This window comes from Onychostoma macrolepis, chromosome 21 (assembly GCF_012432095.1).
Source record: "Onychostoma macrolepis isolate SWU-2019 chromosome 21, ASM1243209v1, whole genome shotgun sequence".
NCBI lineage: Eukaryota > Metazoa > Chordata > Actinopteri > Cypriniformes > Cyprinidae > Onychostoma > Onychostoma macrolepis.
The window spans coordinates 15,560,933-15,583,351 of NC_081175.1; the positions used below are offsets into that span (position 1 = coordinate 15,560,933).

General features: G+C 36.1%; 3 protein-coding genes and 1 long non-coding RNA gene across 5 annotated transcripts; 3 read left to right on the forward strand and 1 right to left on the reverse strand.

Moving 5' to 3' along the window:
• Positions 1–184: 184 nt before the first annotated feature.
• cfap300 (cilia and flagella associated protein 300) lies at positions 185–5,300 on the reverse strand. Of its 2 annotated transcripts, none has more exons than XM_058759223.1 (7): positions 5,110–5,297; positions 4,057–4,138; positions 3,888–3,960; positions 3,619–3,776; positions 3,343–3,515; positions 682–748; positions 185–577 (listed from the first exon to the last, which is right to left on the reverse strand). In XM_058759223.1, exons 1-7 carry the CDS (start codon positions 5,217–5,219, stop codon positions 443–445), a joined length of 798 nt encoding a protein of 265 aa, XP_058615206.1. In that variant the 5' UTR covers positions 5,220–5,297; the 3' UTR covers positions 185–442. The 2 variants fall into 2 exon arrangements, with proteins under 2 accessions (XP_058615206.1, XP_058615207.1); XM_058759224.1 differs by having other exon boundaries at positions 477–577; positions 645–748; positions 5,110–5,300.
• On the forward strand, positions 3,776–4,858 carry LOC131529456 (uncharacterized). Its single transcript, XR_009268105.1, has 3 exons — positions 3,776–3,910; positions 4,061–4,216; positions 4,420–4,858. It is a non-coding gene; the product is annotated as an uncharacterized LOC131529456 (long non-coding RNA).
• angptl5 (angiopoietin-like 5) lies at positions 5,256–9,114 on the forward strand. The gene is made up of 9 exons (XM_058759222.1): positions 5,256–5,330; positions 6,310–6,459; positions 6,777–6,948; positions 7,081–7,184; positions 7,258–7,351; positions 7,426–7,527; positions 7,642–7,764; positions 8,141–8,326; positions 8,564–9,114. Exons 1-9 carry the CDS (start codon positions 5,304–5,306, stop codon positions 8,881–8,883), a joined length of 1,278 nt encoding a protein of 425 aa, XP_058615205.1. The 5' UTR covers positions 5,256–5,303; the 3' UTR covers positions 8,884–9,114.
• A 3,497-nt stretch (positions 9,115–12,611) lies between these two features.
• On the forward strand, positions 12,612–22,342 carry trpc6a (transient receptor potential cation channel, subfamily C, member 6a). The gene is made up of 12 exons (XM_058759135.1): positions 12,612–12,763; positions 15,230–15,977; positions 16,703–16,882; positions 17,386–17,550; positions 17,889–18,105; positions 18,255–18,482; positions 18,571–18,835; positions 19,644–19,839; positions 20,148–20,348; positions 20,459–20,515; positions 20,628–20,703; positions 21,297–22,342. The coding sequence occupies exons 1-12, from the start codon at positions 12,621–12,623 to the stop codon at positions 21,443–21,445; spliced, it is 2,625 nt and encodes an 874-aa protein (XP_058615118.1). The 5' UTR covers positions 12,612–12,620; the 3' UTR covers positions 21,446–22,342.
• The last annotated feature ends 77 nt before the right edge of the window (positions 22,343–22,419 follow it).

The following is a 22,419-nucleotide window of genomic DNA, read 5'->3' on the forward strand; positions in this document are numbered from 1 at the left end:
ACTAATAATTGGAATTCTAACCTAAATTCATCATAATAAAATGGAGTCAGATTAAAATTTAATTTACATCAAATCACTTTGAATGAACCGAAAAGACCGAATATGGATGAAACCTTCAGCCACCATTGGATACCTTTGTTGGGCCAATTGGGTGGACCTTACAGTCAAGTTTATGATTGTGTAATGGTTTATTGGCATGGAAGAGACATATTAAGATTTTTTTTTTAATATATCATATAAAAAATGTCTTGAACACTTGAAATTTCAATTTCAACACTTTCCATGTTTCAAGCATGAAACTGCATTTAAAACATCTTTACAAAAATACTGCATTATATTCTTATTCGAACAATATAGAGAGTATTGATCATTGATTAACTGATAAATTAAGGGTTACAGATATAAATACAGATGTATTTCCTAATTATAATGTCTCAGTGTCTTATGTATAGCTAAAATCACCTATATCAAATAAATGGTATAGGACATACACATGCCGTTTGAATGGATCGATACAGAGGTAAGCAAATGTTTGCTCATTTTCTGTTGCATATGGGTAGCACAATCCACTCTGATCCTAATAAACAAAAAACAGCAGTGTTAACATAGAATTAATAAGAAAAACATAAATATACTGAGTGTACCTTAAAGATAATTGTGCACATGAAACAAGATCCATACATGAGCAGAAACTTTCAAGATTGTTGTGACCACACCGATCTCTTTTGTATCTGGATCCTTCCGAACGCTGTGGAAGACACATGAATCAGATATTTATCATTAGTCCAGGTGATATGTGCAAAATTGGAGGTGATATGTTCACTTTTTCATAAAAGCATGAAACTTGGCACAATTGTACAGGTTAGGGCCCTGAACATTTTCAGAAATGAAGCCATCGCAAAAACACCTCGTGGTTGCCATGGTGACCATTTTACTTTCTGCCATAACCAAATTATGTATTTTGTGTCATATCTCCTGAACCAAACATGATAACACAGAAAAGGTGATGTCTACCCCTATGTTTTGATGGTCAAGGATTATAACGATACCATATACAAAAACATAAACTGTTAAGGTGAAGAGTTAATGGTGAAATCAGCAATGTAAGAAGGAAATAACAGTATCTGAGCATCACAGTATCACAGCATTTACAATAGTCCATATTATGGCTATTATTTTTTCTTTCTATGATAATTAACTAATATTTTATTCAATAGTACAATAAAAGATTGTTTTAATTAATTATTAATTCGTTACATTTATGTAGTGCTTTTCTGAGTACTCAAAGCGCTTTACATGGAAGGGGGAATCTCCTCAACCACCACCAATGTGCAGCATCCACCTGGATGACAGCAGCCATATTGCGCCAGAACACCCACCCACCCACCAGCTTAACTAATATTTTATTCAGTAGCACAATAAAAGACTGTTTTCAAGAATACAATCATATATTTCCGATATAAAAAAAATATATCATCTCAATTAAGTGTATTTTTCCTTACCTCTCAGGCAGAGTCAGGTAGGCGGTAGTATGTTTCCAATACTTTCTTATTCTCTCTCAACAATGCTCAAACATCACACGCAGACGGCAATGCATTCTTGCTAAACTGTGTCCTATCTGCACCTCTTCTGCTGCACCGCTGTCATTTTCTGTGGGTCTCTGGAATTGTCAGTCAGCTGTCAACAAACTTCATTCTGGCCATTACTTCTCAGTCTACTCTTAGTATCTTGGGCTTGACTGAGACCTTGATTCGTCCAGAAGACTCTGCAACTCCTGCTGTTTTCTCTAACAACTTCCCTTTCTCTCACACCCCCCGTCAGTTTGGAAGGGTACTAGTCTTCTTATTTCTAATAATTGGAAATACTCAACCCACTCTTCCCTATGCAATAAAAATTATTTTGAGTTTCATGCTATTATGGCTCCTGTTAAACTCCATATTATAATGATTTATTGCCTTCAGGGTCAACTGGGCACCTTTATAGAGAAGATGTATGGACTGCTGTCCTCATTCTCTGTGGATGGCAGTCCACTTGTAGTCTTTGGTGACTTCGAAATCCATCTGGAGAAGCCTTACACTGCAGCCGTTCACTTCCACTCCAAGCTTCATTCGATCTCAAATAGCTTACCACCACAAGCACTAACAAATCAGGCAACCAGCTTGACTTAATTCACACATGCAATTGTATCACAGACAACATTTGGAGAAACTTCTAGACATCTCTGATAATTCCTTTATTACATTTAAACTACATATTACTACCTGTGTGCCAACAATTCCTCTACCAGTTACTTTTAGGCAAAACCAACGCTCCCTTTCACCCTTCCATCTTTCCTCGCAATGTTCTTCTGGCTGAACTTCCATCATGCGCAATCAAACCTCGACAAATGATTCAGAATGCAGTGGCACACTTCACTCCTCCCTTTATCTCCCTGCACTGGCTACCGGTTGCGGCTCACATCAAGTTCAAGACACTGATGTTTGCGTACAGAACAGCCACAGGCTCAGCACCCTCCTACTTCCACTCAGCCCCCTCCATAAGCCTGAGATCTGTAAGTAAGCGATGCCTCGTGGTAACATCACAGAGAGGCATTTTCGTTCATCTTTCCTGGCTGGTGAAATGATCTTCCCACAATCGCAGTTATTAACAGAACACCCGACACGTTATCTGACAGAAACACCAATTTAATCCCAAACCTGATCCATTTGACATAAAAACTGGGACCCGAACCGCACCTGCATTAAATCTCCTATGTGAGGTAGACAAAACTCATTTATTAAAACTTTTATTCAAATTGTGAATAGATTAAATACAGAAAGCAAGCCAAGAGCGCTCACTTTAATATAATCACTACAGCTGTCAATTAGTGGAAGTGCGATTGGCTACATTGCTCAGCGTGTACTAGACGCAGTCGAAATAGTCTTGGTTAATGGACTCGCAACCCACCCGTGCTTGTCACCGTCCGACCCGCACCCGCACCACACCCTACACATAAATATTATTCCACCATATTCCATTCCATTATATTTGGTAATATTGTACCAAGTTTCATGCTTTTATGAAAAAGTGAACATTATTTTCACATATCACCTGGACTACATATGACAACCATACATTTGATCAGATATCAAGGTGAAATGTTGAAGGTCGTGTGTTAGGAATCTATCTCTCTCTCTCTCGCTCTCTTTCTCTCTCTCTCTATCTATATATATATATATTACCCCTTTAAACATTTATCACATTAATTCAAGTTCACTCCTTTTGGTCCTACATTAATTTGTATGTGAAATTAAAAATGAAACATATATACGTCATATGACATAATGTCTGTAAAATTCTTACCTGACTAATTCTTTGTACATCATTTTTGCTGTCTCAATGTAGGGATCGATGACATCTTCATATTGGCAAAGTTCACCACCTAAGACCATATGCTTGAACAATCTGAACAAAAACTCCTGACGATCACTTGGACTGATTATATGATAGTGGTCAGAATCTTCTTCAAGCAAAAGCTGTCAGAAAGCACGTCCAACAGAAGTTAAACAAACATTTTGATACATTTCAGGTACATTTGGGAACATCAGTGATAATACAAAATGATAAAACAGCACATACCCTCCTTAACTCATCAAAGTCTGGGTATATTTCATGGTAACATTTGACGATGTGGCCAGATGGACGCAAAATTCCACTTGAGTAAATTGGATCAAATATATCCAGTGACACTTTTGTACAAGGAACAACTTCAACATTTACATGTGTGATGTCTCTACCTGCGAATGAGTAAAAAGTCATTATTAGCCTTTATGAAAGGACATATGACATAAAACATTGTGAATGAATTCCAATAGCAATATGACTTATCATCAGCTGTATCAACATACCCAGCGGTGTCCATGATCCAGAGGTATCAAGTACCTTTAAATTGTTCTTCACACATGGATCTTGAAAGAAATTCTGAAAAAAATAAAATAAATAATAATAATAATATTGATATATACTATGTAATGTTGCTGTGACAATGAAAGTTCAAATTAATGTGTGAATATTTACCCAGGCAAAGTCATTGCTTCTATAAGACTGGAAAGATTGGTCAAAGTTGAAGGCCTGGATGGTAATTCGACCCAACATGGACCTAAAAGACAATTGGAAACATAATTAACAAACCCAGGAAATATCACACAAGGCAACTAAAATTCTTCTTTTAGAAAAGGTAATTGACCAATTTTTGATAGAAAATGCAATAAAAATAAAATAAAAATAATCATGTCATTTAAGTGTTTTTTACATGGCTGCATTTCCCAAAAGACATGTTTAAAAGCTGATAAATACTTTAAAGTTATTAAGCTTTAGTACCATGTAATAAATATTCAACAACATTTTACAACAGTTTACTTCCTCTGAAATTCTCCGCAGGAAACTACCTTGGAATCTACAGTGACATTTTCAAAGAATCTGATATCTGACATGCAAGTAGACCAGAAATGCAAACAGCTTTACAAGAATCTGTTCATTTGGGATTCCCCCTATATGGGGTTGATCTTGATCTTATGTGTCTTACACAAGACTAATCAGGACACATTACACAATTAGGAGTGAATAATGTTTAACCATGTCATTTATTGAATCTAAAAATGCAGCTCTCATTTTATGTATTTGATGTGGCCTGTGTATTGATGACTTTAGTTAAAATAAAATTTGACTAAAATAAAGTGTGTGCTTTATGGATCTAGACTTATGCTTAATCTTTTTATAATTAAAAAAAAGATTGGCAAGTATGTTTACACACAAAAGGGATTTGTCTTGTTGACAGGAGCTTCAGTGCAGAAAAAGTACAATACAGACATACATAGGCATAAAGGTACTACAATGGAATATGTTTCTTTTACAAATTAATTCTTTTTTATTCTGCGCATTAATCCATAAATGGACCGCACTTCCATTATCTTTACATTTGAATTAATATGATAACGTAACGAATCACCACTGCTGACTACGCTTGCCATTTTAAACAGGACACATTAGTGATGTCTCTTGTTCCTCTCCGTTAACTCGTCTGATTGTCACTGAATTCAGTAAAGTTGTACCTACAGAGCATATTCTTACCATTTCATCAAAAGTCTTGATATCTTAGGATCTTGCTGAAACGTAAATTGTTTAGTAGAAAGCAAATTAAAGGTGAACGTTTGTTCAAATGAAAGTTTCTCCTCCGCCATGCTGCCTGTTGTCCACTGGTTACGTTACCATGACAACTAAAAAGAGTCGCGTTCTAGGTGCAAAATGGCGCCTGAGGGAAGAGAATGAGCTTTAGTAAAAGTTTAGATTTAGTAAGCTTACAGTGATATTGTTGCATTTTTTCAAGTTTAACAATTACACTTGGGTATTTCGATTAAGGAAATATCTATTAAATTATTTATTTTCAATATTTTTAACGATCTCTGCTATGATAGTAATTGGCTATGATAACTTTTTATCGTGATTTTCGTGCAAAATGTTTGTAGTAAAATGGTCTAGTATATGTTTATTATTATTATTATTATTGGTGATGTTTTGTTCTGTATAATTATCTCTATATCACCACCATGTTCTTGACCTCAAGCAATAAAGAGTAGTTTAGTTTGGCTATAGGCAAATTTACTATCAAAAATAAACATAAACATTGATATTTATTAGGTTATAGATGATAGTGAAATTACGATTCAGCATGAACATAAACATATTTTTATCTATACACAAAGTAAACTAAACGTATTCTGACTTTCAGAGGTATACAGGCAGCCATATGGGTTTTAGCCATCCAGTGCTAAATATATAAGGCCAATCTATATATTGCACTCAACAGAACTGTCTAATACCCAACAGATGTGTTCCTTGAAGGGCAGTGCATGAAACCCTTTTGACCATGACCAAGAATTTCTTCATAGAAACCGAGAAGAGTACAGTAAAAATTAAAAATTAAATTAAAAAGTAAAAATTGCATAGCCCTATACATACATATATTTACCATATGCTTTTATCCAAATAAACTTACAAAGCATTCAGCATATAGTTTTAATCGGGATTTGACTGTTTCTGGAAGGAATGCATTTACGTATGCTGCTCTGGGTCCCGCTGATTCCCACCTCAACAAAAAGAAGTGTCACATTTCAGCATCTGGTTTTCATAGCAAATACAGGATGTTGTCGAAGTGCAATAAAGCAAAAGTACTTTAGAATGAAACAGAATTGATCTGGACACTTTTTGTTGAGGTGAGAACAGCTGTTGGTGTTTTTTGTGAGGTTTTCTTTTCTTTTCTTTTTTCTGAAGCAAAGAGGCAGTCCAGTCGACAAGAGAACGCTGGAGAAAACAGCCGTCTCATTGGAAGGTGCACATCTTCACACTTTCACATGTGGGACTGCATACACCAAAATGATCTGGATCACATTATTTCTGCATCTTCTTGCATCATCAGCTGTGGTGAGTGTTGTTAACTTCTCCCTTCTGTAATTAATGTTAATAAAGCTTAAAGTGTTCATTTAAATTCTTGCAATATTTACTATAATGCATTAGTATTTCATTCTTACTACAATAAAAAAAAATGTTTTAGACAACATATGGTGCTTATATAACAACTGGTAAAGGGTACTTTTTTAAGTGAAGTGTATAGTTCAGCTTTATTTTAAATAATATAATAATTTAAAATCATATTTTACAAATTATTTATACTGTAAATGAAATTTTTTTTTGTTGTTGTTTTTTTGATGCAACTTGTGAATATGTAATAATCTTAACAGAAAACAAGCAGTGCTCATCGCAATGATCCTGCTATATTGACTGGGGAATCTGAGGATGCCTCTCTTCAAGGCCAAAAAGAGCATTATCACAGAGACGCAGACCAAGACAAATGCACTATGCCATGTGAAATGACTGCAAAGCTAATGCGTGATGAGAAACATTCCTTGTGCAGTAGGTGTTTCGTTTTTTGTGCATACAGTGTGATATAGTTTAGTAATTTACACACTCTTTACATTTACTCTTTGTCACTCTTTTAAACCCACTGCAGTTCTCACAGAGTTTAATGCAGGTTGTTTGTCTTAGTTAACCTCCAGCATACCATATTGTCATATACAAGAAACACTAGGAAGTTGATCAGAGATCTCATTGATGAACAGCAGAAAGCCTCAGAATTTCTCTTGAGTCAGGTATTCTAAAATTTCCAAACTTCCAAAACGCATATCCTCTTCTGCATTCTTAAACATATTGCTTTTTTTCTAGATAATGGAGCTTATGGCCAAAGTAAACACACTCAGTTCGGATGTGCAGCGAAGCAACAGTGACATCTTTTCCGTGAAGCCCACGGAGTCCCACGGTGAGATAATTAACATGCTGTCAAAATATTTATCACTTACACATCCTCACAGTGAATTCCCTTTCATTCCATAGGGAAAGACTGTAGTGACATCCAAGAGACGCTAGGTGCCGTTTCTCCAAAAATCCCTAGTGGAATTTATATAATTCAGCCAGAAAACACAGATGTTTCCTTTGAGGAAAGTACCTTCTTTTAGTTTTGTTTAAAAATTTCCAACCACAGTTATTTTAATCTAAAAGCAAATCAAACATTGTTTTAGGTTTACACATGATGAATTAAGCATCTTAAACAGGTGTTCTGTGAGATGGATTACATGGAAGGCGGATGGACAGTAATACAGAGAAGGACGGATGGTCTCACTGACTTCAAACGAATGTGGTCACAGTACTTGGATGGATTTGGACACTTGCCAGGTACAATAAGACAGTTAATGGGATAGTCATCATTTACCCACCCTCATGTTGTTCCAAACTTGTATAAGTTTCTTTCTTCTGTTGAACACAAAAGAAGATATTTTGAAGAATGCTTGTAACCACTGACTTCCATAGTCTGGAAAAAAATACGAAAGTCGATTACTACCAGTAACTGTCTGTTTGGTTACCAACATTCTTCAAAATATCTTCTTCTTTCTTCAACAGAAGAAAGAAACTCATATAGGTTTGGAATAATATGAAGAAGGCTAAATAAAACTTTTTTAATTTTTGGGTAAAATATCCATTTAACTTCTAAGTGAGTTATTAGCTTAAATAAGAAAAAAACGGGTATTGAATTTATTTGTGTCTCCTGAAGGTGAACACTGGTTGGGTTTGAGAAAAATCTTCAATATTGTCAATCAGAGAAACACACGCTTCCAGCTGCATGTGTCTCTGGTCTCGCAAGATGATACCACGGCCTATGCTTCATACGACAATTTCTGGCTTGAAGACGAAACCAAATTCTTTGCAATTCACCTTGGCAGATATGCTGGTAGTGCAGGTCAGCCAATGGCAAAAATCATTCCCGATAACACTGCTTTTTTCTTCTAAATTTAGCATGGGAAATGCAAATAATGTCCACATATTTCATCTGAGCATGCTGATGATTCATTTACCAGTTGCACAGTCTAGAAACCTACATGAAATATGTAATCTATCACAGTTTCTCTTTCTCTTTCTCTTTTTTTTTCTCTTTCTCTTTCTCTTTCTCTTTCCCTTCCTCTTTCTCTTTCTGCAGGTGATGCTTTTCGAGGGTATGACCAAGAGCAGAATCAAGACACGGCCCCTTTCAGTACGTTTGACGTTGACAATGACGGTTGCTCTCCATTCTGCACTTTTGCTAATAAAGCTGTTGAGAGCTGCAGTGTGAACCAGAACAACACAGGATGGTGGTTTAACCAGTGTGGCAAAGCTAATTTGAATGGCTCACCATTGGACCAAGATTTCTCCACCCAGTCACATATCCATTGGGACACCTGGACCAAAAATGGCACGCTTGTCAAAATCAAATCAGTGACTATGAAGATCAGGAGAGTTGAGATCCCGAATTTAAAATAAATCGCTGAAGCTTCTGAAGCTTTTGCATTAAAGTGGAATAACTTATCATTTGGAGACACTAAAAACTTGCACTTATGCCTGTGAGCTTTTCTAAAAAAGCAATTTGTTGGAATGAACCTTTTGGCATTGTGATTTAGTCTACCATGCTTTTTAATCCTGGGTCACAGCCCAAAAAAAATCGTATTAATATTTTCATTGTTATGAATAAATGGAATTGTGTCATTACTAAAATGTTTTATTTACATGGAACTACGCTAGATTAAACCAAATAATTCAGACTGAGAGAAACTGTCAAACTATCAACACTGGAAATCCCCAGGAGTAATCTCAATTGAATGTTTGCATGAGATTTTACTCAAAACACTCAAAGCCTATTTCCGCCATTTTCAGAGTAAAAAATGAAAATAAAAAGATAAAGGTTAAAATAAAGTAATATAAAATAAAAATGTGTAAAAAATCTAAAATTTAAAATAAAATAAAGTAACACCGTGAGGTATAAAGTCACAGAGGAATAAAGTCACACAATTCCAATATGAAGTCACAGTTATGAGAAATAAAGTCACAACTTCAAGATATGAAGTCAAAGTCCCGAGAGTTATGAAGGTTATTACAGTAATGAAACTGAAACTAAAACTGAAACTAAATAGGCTACCACAAAAAACAAACAAAAAAAAAAGGCCCTAGAAAACCGAACTAAGAAGAACTAAACTGAAATCATGCATTGCTTCAAAACGAAACAGAAATGATCCTTTGATTTTAATATGATTTTTGAAAATGATTTTTGTTTTTAATACTTTGGACTACAGTTGCATAAAGTTGCCCCAGCGATCCCTAAAATGTAACTGGCCATCAAAAAGTTCTACACTATGAATGGCCACCTCCTAAATCAGAGGTGGGACCTTTAATCAAGTCTTAACCTCTTTGATTTAAATCAAGCAGACGGTGAAGGATTTAAATCAAGGATTAACAGTGAAGAGGTAATCAGTGACTGATGGAGAAATACAATACTCTATAGGGCTTTTAAACAATGTGAGTTTAGTTGTACTCTTTGTATGGCAGAATTAAATTCTGATAGAAGCTCAAGTCTGAAATACGAGTAAAGCCCACCTTCATTTGAACAAGTACTAAGATCATCAAAGGACACAGTTGTTCATAAATCCATAAAATGTTGGCAAAGTTGTGATGTTGTAAGTAATCTGGACTGAACAAGGAATAATTTTAACAACAAAGTTGTCCCCTGCCAAGTAATTTACTCGTGCGAGTAATAAAGTTGCAATTCCAAAGTCACTTAAAGTCATAATTACAGAGAGTCACAGTTGTATGATATAAATTCACATTGTTAGTTACACAGTAAAAACAGGTAATGTGTTCCTAAAAATATTTACCGAGCTCTCTCTTAGACTGCATACATTAAGATTAATAAAAAAGATTTTATGATGTTCTGACAACAAAAGGGTCTTAGGTGACCAGGCACTCGCCCTTGACGTGGGTGGCCTATTGTTTGTCCTGATTCATTGGCAGGACAGAGATAATTAACACGCTTAAAATAAGCTGCGTAGTGTGTGGGCCGCTATTAGCATCACTGTCCTTGGGTAAATATGTCAGTTGTTACATGTGTATATGTTAAACCATCTGTACTATGTCTATTTAGAGCAAAGAATCCTGCCAAATTTTGTCCTGCCAAAGACTAAACAAAAAGTCCAGTTCTGCTGAAGCGTTTCGTGAGCAGGACCTAGCCCTGGGTCTATGTGGGAGTCACCGCGAGAGACTGGAGGGAAACCAGATAACATCATATCAACATGAGAAATTGGGATATAGTGTGCAAAAGGGATGATTACTTAAAAGGAGACATGTCTTCACTTAAAACTCTCTAAGGTTAAGAATGCAAAATTTCCTCCCACACTGAAAAAAAATAAATAATAATTGTTTTAAATAAAATAGATGTAGTTTTTGGAGAATTATTGGAGTATGTTTACAAGAAAATACTATTTTGTTTTATTATTTTTAATTTATTTATTGTTACTTGCCATTTCTCTGTAATTGTTTGTGAAATTTACTAGCAATTTTTACATGAAAATTGTTCACCAAGGCTGCATTTATTTGATGAAAACGGTCAAATCAGATATTGTGAAATAATTACTATGTTTTCTACTGTAATATATTTTAGAATGTAATTTATTAATGTGATGGCAATGGCAATGGCAATGCAGTCATTACTGCAGTCTTCAGTGTCACATGATCCATTAGAAATAATTTTAAGATGGTTATATGGTGCTCAAGAAACATTTCTATCAATGCTGAAAACAGTTGTGCTTTTATAACTTAAATTGCATTTAAAGTCCACTTGAATTAGTTTCAATGGACATGACTATATTAACTTGACCACATTAATACATATATTCATATATGTCTAATACATATACATTGCGAATAATGCGGGTACATGGAGGTTTGCCAGTCATAACAGAGATAATTTACGTATAGAATTTTAGAAGCTACAGTAGCAAAAAAACAAAAACAAACCCAGCTTGCATAACTCTTAGGATCAGAGAGAGGGTGGGAAATAGTCATGTAAAAAGAAATTACGACTGTTTAGATGCAAGAACCTTGTGTTATAAAACGACTTCAGCTGGGAAAGCTGCTACAATAAAATGTATAATATGGCCCTTTTTAGACTTTAAAACACAATACAACCATGTATTAAAGGAATGAGATACTTTTATAAAGTTGCATTGCAACAAGCATGGGCCAAAGGCAGTTAGTTAGCTTGTCACCGGAAATAATAAAAAATAGTCTAAAAATAGTCACTCTGATAGTCATCAGTATCAGGGCCTATCAACTTGAGAATAGAAACAAGACAGTGACTTCCCATGACCCACTGTGTGGGTTACCTTTTGACCCATCGGTTTGGCTCACATACTCAGTTAAGATTTCTGAGGCAGAATACTGACCACTACAGCACGTACACATTGTCATGTGGGTACACACACACACGCACACACACGCACACACAGACAGATGTGGGACTGTGGGAGAAAGAATGCCAGAGAGAGGCAAAATAAAGCGAATCAAAAGTGTGATGCCGCCGCTGAATGTACATTGACGATTGGTCAGTCTGGAATTCCATTGAAGCCATTTCCCACAGTTTACAGAGAGCTGGGCGCTCGTAATGAACACACAGGATGTAGAGGTTTATTGGGAACGCTGAGATAGACCCAAAGGGATTCAACATCTGCACTCCGTCACTGGGTTTTGATTTTGGAAGCTGAAAGCAGATTTTAATCACCGTTCCTAATACAAACAGAGAGGAATATAAAATGAAAGAGTTATTTTGAAAGGTGAGGGAGCTGCATGTGGCATTTCTTCAGTGATTCTTCATATTGAAAATGTCACTAATCGGTGGATTCTGTTATCTGTCTAATGCTGAAAACAGGACTTTTTAAGCTTTAAGCTTCATTCAGGTTGATCAAATAAAACATTTATTTATTTATTTTTTGATTTCGTAGACCAGCATGAAGATTGTTATATTTCTCATTTATAGCCAATGAGTGGAAAAGAACATTCAGAATTCCTCGGTGCTCTGCACTATCTCAAGGCTTAAACGGGAGCATTGTAGAAGATGGTGACTTGCCAGTGTGTAGCGCACACTCAATCACTCACAGCTGGATGTTTGGATAACAGGATGTGTTAGCTTTGCTGTATTCACATTTCGGACGTGAACTGCCTCAGTTGGAAGTATGAATCACAGGAGTCCTGTTCTGGAGGATGGAAATCAATCAAAGTATCACACAATTGAAAAGAGGAACCGAAGTAAAGACAATCTACTGATGAACGAAGACTTTGGAGAGGACTGTTATGGCAGTTATGGACACTACCATGGGTGAGTTGGTCAAGGTTCTGTACATACTGTATGTTTAGTTGTCATTGCTTTCAAAGATAATATGTAGTTCAATGTCCTGACCTAAAACTATCACTCAATATTCAATGAAATATCTGTCAATTGGTTTGCTCGTTTAAAATGTCAGGTTTCATTAAATTGGCTTTAGAAACTAATGCCAGTTAAAAAGCTTATGCAAAAGTCATTAGCATCAATGCATGTTTATCAACCTACTGGCTAAACCATTGTTTGTATTTCTATGTGTGAATAAAGTCTTTAATAAAGTCTATAATCTTATGTATTTAACTTGGATTATTCAAAAACACACATATATATACAGTGCCCTCCAAAATTATTGGAACAGTAAAGACAAAATTGCTCTGTTGGCTGTGGAGTTAAGACATTTACAGATATGATTAAAAGATGAATATGAGACAAAACTACAGAATGTCACATTTTATTATTGGGTGATTCAACACATAGATGTTTTACCAGATAAGAAGTTCAGCACTTTTAGAGTTTCATCCCTCTATCTGATGTGAGCATAAGTATTGGAACAGTTGCCTCACAGGTCTTTCTAAGTGATCAGCTGTGTCCTGTTGCATTAATTCTTCAGATATTAAAAGCAGGGAATGTGTCGTATCAGTTACTGTATATCCATTACTTCTGTATTCTGAATCTTGCATTTGAAGATGACACACACAAACCAGGATGAAGATGAGGGAGCTGACTTTGAGAGAAAAGCAAGCAATTTGGATGCTAAAAGAAAAGAGGAAGTTAATTAGAGCTATAGCAAAAACAAAGGGCATGGAGAAATCAAGAGTTTGGAAACCACCAGCAACCAACAACGACCTGATCGGCTGAGAAAACAACAGTAGTTGATGACAGACAAATCATAAAAGCTGTGTCTGTAAAATCACCAATAACTTCCAGAAAGCTGGGGTGATGCTCTGACAATCTACTGTCCTCAGGAGACTTTGACACAGAATTACAGATGCTACACAGCAAGATACAAACCTCTGACCAGCTCCAAAAATAGAAAGGCAAGATTAGAGTTTGCAAAAAAGCACAAAGGTGAGCCAGAAGAGTTTTGGAACTGTGTTTATGGACCGATGAGACAAAGATGAACCTTTATCTAAGTGATGGGAAAGCATCTGTAAAGCATGGTGGAGGTGGTGTCATGGCATGGGCATGCATGGCTGCCTCTGGAACAGGCCCTCTCAACTTTACTGATGACTTAATGTATGATGACTGTAGCAGAATTAATTTGGAAGGGTATAAAACCATCTTGCCTACCAATATTCAAGAAAATGCCACCAGATTCATTGGGAAGTGCTTCATATTGCATCAGAACAATGACCCAAAACACCCTGCCAGTTCAGTCAAGGAATTTATAAGGGCAAAGAAATGGAAAGTCTTAGATTGCCCAAGTCAATCTCCAGATTTATATCCAATTGAACATGAATTTCACCAGCTGAAGAGGAGAGTAAAGGCAGAAACTCCCCAAAACAAACAACGATTGGAATTGGCTGCATTAAAGGCTGGGAAAGTATTTCAAAGGATGAGATCAAGAGTCTGGTGATGTCTATGGGTCACAGACTCACTGCTGTGATAGTGTGCAAGGGATCTGCAACTAAATAATAGTTTTTAATCATTTATATCTGCCTTATGTTCAACTGTCCCAATACTTATGCTCGCATCAATGAGTGGGATGAACTCTAAAAGTGCTGTTCTTTTTATTTGGTAAAACATCTATGAGTTGAATCACCCAATAATAAAATGTGACATTCTGTAGTTTTGTCTCATATTCATCTTTTCATCATATTTGTAAATGTCTTGACTCCACAGCCAACAGAACAATTTTGTCTTTTTGTTCCAATACTTATGGAGGGCACTGTATGTATATATATATATATATATATATATATATATATATATATTAAAATAACATTACATTTCATTAATGTATAGTACGATAATACAATATTAATATAATTTTAATGCATTAATTATGTTTCTCTATAATTATTAATTAACTTTTAAAGAAAATATTAACATTGTATTTTTAAATACATAATTTGTTTCGCAACATTACACATTACAAGCATTAATATATATACATATATATAGTGATAATATCATATTTATTAATACAATAATATTACATTAATTTAATATTTAATATGATAATATTTTATTATATAGATTAGTAATTAAAGTTTTATATAAAATATTTATATATTTGTTTTTAAATAAATATACATCAATAGAAATACACAAATACAATTCTGTACAATGCTGAATATACTGTTTATACTATAATGTATATAATGAAAAATTACAGTGCAATCTTTGAAAGTTTTGTAATTGGTTATTTTCGAGTAACTTAAGTGGTGTGAATAGTAACACTTAAAAACATTTTTTGAAATAGAGGCCACAGTACACGTTTTGGATCTGTTTTAATCATAGTGAGAACCTGGCCAGGCAGGCGTTACCCAAGAGCAGAAGGCAGGCGGTGCGAGGGGCAGCCTACATGTTCAATGCCCATCCCAACAGCCTAACCCCAGTAGAGGAACGTTTCCTTGATGCCGCCGAGTATGGAAACATACCTGTGGTGCGCCGAATGCTTGAGGAGATCCCTGAGCTGGACGTTAACTGTGTGGACTACATGGGCCAGAATGCATTGCAGTTGGCGGTGGCAAACGAGCACTTAGAAGTAACAGAGCTCTTGTTGAAGAAAGACAACCTGTCACGTATTGGGGATGCACTTTTGTTAGCCATCAGCAAAGGATACACCAGGATTGTCGAGGCCATTTTGAGCCACAAAGCTTTCGCCGACTCCAAGAGACTAACAGTGAGCCCTAGTCAGGCTCCAATGCATGATGACTTCTTTGCGTACGACGAAGATGGCACTCGCTTTTCTCATGACGTCACTCCAATCATTTTAGCATCTCATTGTCACGAGTACGAGATCGTGCACATTCTTCTGGGAAAGGGTGCTCGCATTGAGCAGCCACATGACTACTTTTGTGCCTGCGACACCTGCAATTATCATCAAAAGTATGATTCTTTCTCCCACTCCCGCTCGCGTATCAATGCGTACAGGGGATTGGCCAGTCCAGCGTACCTCTCTCTGTCCAATGAGGATCCTGTGTTGGCGGCCCTGGAGCTCAGCAATGAGCTGGCTTCCTTGGCCAATATTGAAAAAGAATTTAAGGTACAGCAATTAGGTCCTAGTGGCAACCAGGCCTGTTTGTCATTTAAAAGGATAGTTCACTCAAAGATGAAAATTATGCAATCATTTACTCACCTTCATTTTATTGCAAACCAGAGGAATGTACTGGCCATTGCCAGTTTACACAATTCACATTTAGTCATACACATTTTTTTGTGTAAGTAGACTGAAATCATTATTTTAGTATTATTTATATACATATTAATATATTGAATTAGCTTTTATTTTTGTTTTCAGTTTTAATTTTAATTTATGTTTAACAATAACAACACTGTCTTAAGTTTTACATCATTTTTCACTAAAAACCTCAAATATTGCATTTGCAGTTTGACATCAATGTGACATGACCGTTAACTTGAACCATTGTGTGTCAGGTGACCAACAGACATGCTGCTTCTTTGAATATATAAAAGTGCATGTGAGAAATGGCAACTAAGTAGAGGAAAAGAATATAAGTGTATAACTAATTATATTTGTTCATCACACAAAACAATCATATAATGTCATAAGACATGGAATAGTCCATAAATTGTATAGACTTATTTCATGATTTACTGTCATTTTGAAACTCGGTGACCAGAACATTCTTCAATACTTCTCTTTTTGTGTTCCACAGAAGAATTCTTACAGAATTTTCAGTTTGGTTGAACTATTCCTTTAAAAATGTAAAAAGATTGCATGTTCTTTGTAATGATTATCTTCCTCAGAATGAATATAGGAAACTTTCTATGCAATGCAAAGACTTTGTTGTGGGGCTTCTGGACCTGTGTCGGAGTACAGAGGAAGTGGAAGCCATTCTGAACGGTGAAGAGGATGAGACTTTAGAAGTGCCTGGACGATCAAGTTTCATTCGCTTAAAACTCGCAATAAAGTACGAACTGAAAAAGGTAAATACCAAAAATCTCATAATCTGCTTTCAAATCCCTGTTGAAAAACCAGCATATGCTGATTAGGTACACTGTAAAAAGTGCTAAGTTGACTTAACTTAAATTTTTTTTGAGGAAACCCGTTGCCTTAAAATTTTTAAGTACATGATAATTAAAAAAAAATAAGTTAAGTGAATTGTCAACTTTTTTAAAAATTATTATTTACTTTATCATTTTAAGGCAACGGGTTTCCTCAATTTTTTTAAGTTAAGTCAACTTAGCACTTTTTACAGTGTATGTTTTGAAGCATGGCAGCTGGTTTAAGCTGGTCCTTAGCTGGTCATGAACTGGTTTAAGATGGTCCTGAGCAGAAGCTAGTTGCTCAACCAAGACCAACTAAGGACCAGCTTAAACCAGCTCAAACCAGCTGGCATGCGTCAAAACATACCTAACCAGCATTTACTGTTTTTTTCAATAGGGATTCTATCTCAATATGCTTCTTTTAATTTATTTGTCCCAAACAGTTTGTGGCCCATCCTAACTGTCAACAACAGCTCTTATCAATATGGTACGAAAACCTGCCCGGACTCAGGCAGCAGACCACTGCCATTAAGTTCCTGGTGGTTTTAGGTGTTGCAGTCGGACTTCCCTTTCTAGCAATGGTGTATTGGGTGGCACCATGCAGCAAGGTAAGTACGTTCACACAAAGGTATGCTGTTTACTTTCTAACACTGGCGAAAACCAGATGTATTACATTTCAAACATACAGTACAATGTCTAAAGTATCGAGCAATGGCTTTAACATGAATCATTCAATAAAATCTTTGCTCAGTAAGACTGTTCCCATGGTTGTAAATTATAGCAGTGCTTAAAATATCCACCATGTCCTATGAGTCACAGTAATGTTGATAAGCATATCAGGATGATAAGCAGTAATGTGAAAATATACAATAGAAGAATGTATCCACAGCACATGGAATCTTTTGTTAATCACACCACAATCAGTAAAAAATCCTGTTACCAACAGATGGGAAAGATCATGCGTGGCCCTTTCCTTAAGTTTGTGGCACACGCGGCCTCCTTCACTATTTTCCTTGGCCTTTTGGTCATGAACGCTGCAGACCGCTTTGATGGGACGAAGCTGTTTCCAAATATGACCATTCATGACTATCCGACGCAGCTGTTTCGTATGAAAACCACTCCCTTTACATGGATGGAAATGCTCATCATTTCCTGGGTCATAGGTTTGTTTCTGACTGATTTTTAACTTGTCAAAGGTTACTACTCTACTACAATCTGTATTTAGAGAACAAAATGTACAGTTCATTTGCATGTCCCAAGACAAACTGCATGTTGCAACATTCATTTCTGTGTTTTAATGTCCTTCGTTCAGGGATGATTTGGGCGGAGTGCAAGGAGATCTGGTCCCAAGGTCCAAGAGAATATCTGCTTGAGCCTTGGAATTTGCTAGACTTTGGAATGTTGGCCATTTTTGTGGCATCCTTCATCTCAAGGATAATGGCTTTCTGGCATGCATCTATAGCACAATGCTATGTTGATGAGCACTACACTGATTTAACCAATGTAACTTTGCCTTTTGAGGTGGGATACTTCCAGTTGGGTGAGTGATTTTCCTGTCAAGTTAGGAAAGTTTTAGTTATACAAAATGACAGTAAAGCCTATCTGGCTAAATATCTTTTTTGTTCCAGCTCGGATCAACTGGCTCCCGTCTGACCCTCAGTTAGTTTCTGAGGGCTTGTACGCCATCGCAGTGGTCCTGAGCTTTTCTCGAATTGCGTACATCCTGCCAGCGAACGAGAGCTTTGGACCACTGCAGATATCTTTGGGGCGAACTGTGAAGGACATCTTTAAGTTCATGGTTATCTTCATCCTAGTCTTTCTGGCCTTCATGATTGGAATGTTCAACCTCTACTCATATTATCGGGGCGCTAAACAGAATGAAGCTTTCACAACGTGAGTAGAAATACACTCATGGTGAATTTGCCCATTAAAGGCAGGGTAGGTGATTTCGGAAAGGCTAGCAAACTAGCTCCCACCCTCCCTGCTCAGATGCTAACCAGTGACACGATAAGAGATGGCGTCGGTGGAGGGTTCATTGCAACACTGTCAAATTACCTCATGTCTCATTCACCGGTGAGAAAACATTACAGTACAAAGCGCATAATATAACAATAATAATGCCCTCCATTCGCAATAGCGCAACCATGCCAATAGCGACCACTCTGATGACGTATAATATCTACATGAACAGGTTGTGAAGAGGTATGTAAATATATACGTTGTCAGGCAGGTCAGATAGTGTATCGTAAACTTCAGACCGAAGAATATGACTGGACGAACATTTTATGGTCCTACACCTTCCACAGATTATATAAATAAATACATTTAGACCACTTAACTTAGTGATTGCTATTGGGATGTAAAGAGACTTTCAACCAGCATCACAAAAATGTTTTTTCAACCAAATGACCTACCCTGCCTTTAAGCCATGTTCTTGAATCATCATCTTTTCTTGATCCTAACACTATTATTATATAAACTATATAAAGAGACAAAATCGTAAGTCGTAAGTATAATTATCATTTACTACTCTTGTAGTAAGACGGAAAGATAAGCTTTGGTGAGCATAAGGGTCTTCTTTCAAAAATCTTTTGAACAGTAATTTGCTGGCAAAATAAATGCACTTCTTATGAGAAAAGGACATGTTCTTCAATGTTAACCTCCTTCAATAAATATATATCTTCTCTCCTTGTCTCTGTAGTGTAGAGGAAAGCTTCAAAACATTGTTTTGGGCAATATTTGGCCTGTCTGAGGTCAAATCAGTAGTCGTGAACAATGGACACAAGTTCATCGAGAACATTGGCTATGTTCTTTACGGAGTTTACAATGTCACAGTGGTCATCGTCCTACTCAACATGCTCATTGCTATGATCAACAATTCCTTTCAGGAGATCGAGGTACTTGATGTCTTCTTAGTTAATGTCTTGATATTCCTTTTGAAGAGCTGCTGACATAAATCTGCTGACATGGAATCTGTAAATCTGTATTTAAGACTTTGTGCTGATGAAGCACCCCAGTGTAGAGTTTTTGCATATTATGGAAAAAACAACCTTATCTCCTCAGAATGGGATAATTAGTTTGACTGCTTAATTAGTTTTAACTGAACTAAACCATTTTCTTTCACATCTCGTACCTCTGCATCTCTGTATTGATTCATTTGTCGCTTTAAGCATCCAAAACATTAAAGTTTCCTGGCTTCTTGCAGGATGATGCAGATGTGGAGTGGAAGTTCGCCCGGGCCAAGCTCTGGTTCACCTATTTTGAGGAGGGCCGGACTCTCCCTGTGCCTTTTAACTTGATTCCCAGTCCCAAATCTGTTTTGGGTCTGGTTATGGGGACTAAGGGTCTTTTGCAGGAGTTTTTCAACAGACACAAAGCCATTATGAAGGGGTCTGAGCTCAGTGAGGTGAGAAAAATCCCCTCTAATTCTGCATTACAGTAAGAAAATTCAGTGTGACACTCATAATAAACAAACCCATTTATATTGCTCTTGTGATTTGTTGGATCGTAATTCAGTTGGGACAGAGCAAACCTTGCCAGAACAAATCTCGTCCTAGCTCCAGTCGATATCAGGCATGTTTACTTAATTTTTATGCTACGCATAATGTTTATCGTAGATCTGAATATGGTTTGTAGTTGCTTGTTTGCAATTTGACATTGAACTTACTGCATTTAATCTGTACAGAAAATTATGAAGCGTCTTGTTAAGCGATATATCATCAAAGCTCAAAATGACAAAGAATGTGACGAAGTCAATGAAGGTGAGTGGATTTATTCTTTAATAAAAGGAATAATTCACAAAATATATACAGTGGTGGCCAAAATTATTAAACACCTGACAGATCTGAAAATATTTACCTTTTTTTTGCCTCCAAATCATGATTTCATTTCATAATGTTCACGAAACATGCAGATGGTTGTTCTGAGCACAACAACTTTTTATCCAATTTTAAATGTAATATTTGGTATTGTAATGGCCAATTCAACAAAAACAACTGAAACCTCTTAAATATGTCAAGTGTTCTAACAATTTTGGCCGACCACTGTATATATTTTCTGAGACATTAATGATAGGAGTCGTGTTAAAAAATAACAAATAAAAATTCAATTATGTGTCCAACTGAAAAAATTACACTTTATTTTAAGGTGTCCTCATTACAGTGTAATTATACATTTAAGTGCTGAGTAATATTAATTAAATACATTATGGTTTGGCTTAAGGCTACTTGCATGTAATTATGCATAATGTTTTGTTATTGTAATAATACAGTAAGTACATGTGCAACAAGGACATCTTAAAATAAAGTGTAACCAACATATTTCATGATTCATACATAAGGCTGCTGTGTTGCAGGTGAACTGAAGGAGATTAAGCAGGACATTTCAAGCCTTCGCTATGAGCTGCTGGAGGAAAAGTCACACAACATGGAGGAGCTGGCAAAGCTAGTGAGGACACTTGAAAAAAATCTCTCTCAGGACTGCTTGATACTAAAATCTCATTAAAGAAGCCAGGCGACTGCGTTTTTATTTTACAGAAACATGTAATCAACTATTTATCAAGCAAAACAATTTGCACAAGGACTACATGTGGTTTCACATGCTTCTCTGCCTTGGCCTGCTGGGTTAACAGAACAAAAAAAACAGCTGTTGAGCTTTCAATGATATTCTGTGTTTCTGTTTTGGTAATACATTACAGAATGTTTTTTTTTTTTTTTTGTCAGTAAGTACTCTAATACACACAAAAATGCAAACTGAGGGACTCAAATTTATAGCTGGCATGTAGTAAATGTAAAATAATTAGTGAAACAAATTACAAACTATAAATCTTAATTCTTTTAATTTAATTATTCCCTCTTTTAGTAACTATTTTACTAATCACACACACACTACTGCTGGAAATGACCTTTAACGTCAGATGTCATGATCACATTATCAGATATATCATTCCTCAATTACATGAAGTTCTGTTCGAACACAGTTGTTAAAGATTTATCTTTGTATCGAGATCAACTTTGTGACAGCCCGCTTTTTCGGCATGTCAAATTCCTTTTTCTCCACAGGCGCTCTTTATGCAATATGCTTAATTTCTCCATTTTGTAAAAAGAAAAGTTTTGTTCAAAAGGTTGCATTAAAGCTGAACTGAGCAAGAGAGGAACTCAGGAACATTTACAGCCCGCAGATTTGAAGTACCACAGTCACAGTGTTTGAAATCCATCACAAAACACTCCAGAGAGAATGGAAAAATAAGAAGAGTGCAGTGTTTCCAGAATCAGAGCCGCTTTGTTTGACTGCTGACACAGTAACACATGCTGCTGAGTTGGCAAAGCATAGTATAACCAGCACAAGCCTTTTGATAAAAGCCTGTCCAGGTCTAAAAAATAAACGTATCATTGAATCCTGAGAAGATTTTTATTCTATTTATTCTTGAAAGTTTCATCTTTGACCTACTGTTGTTCACATGTTGCAATGTCTATTAC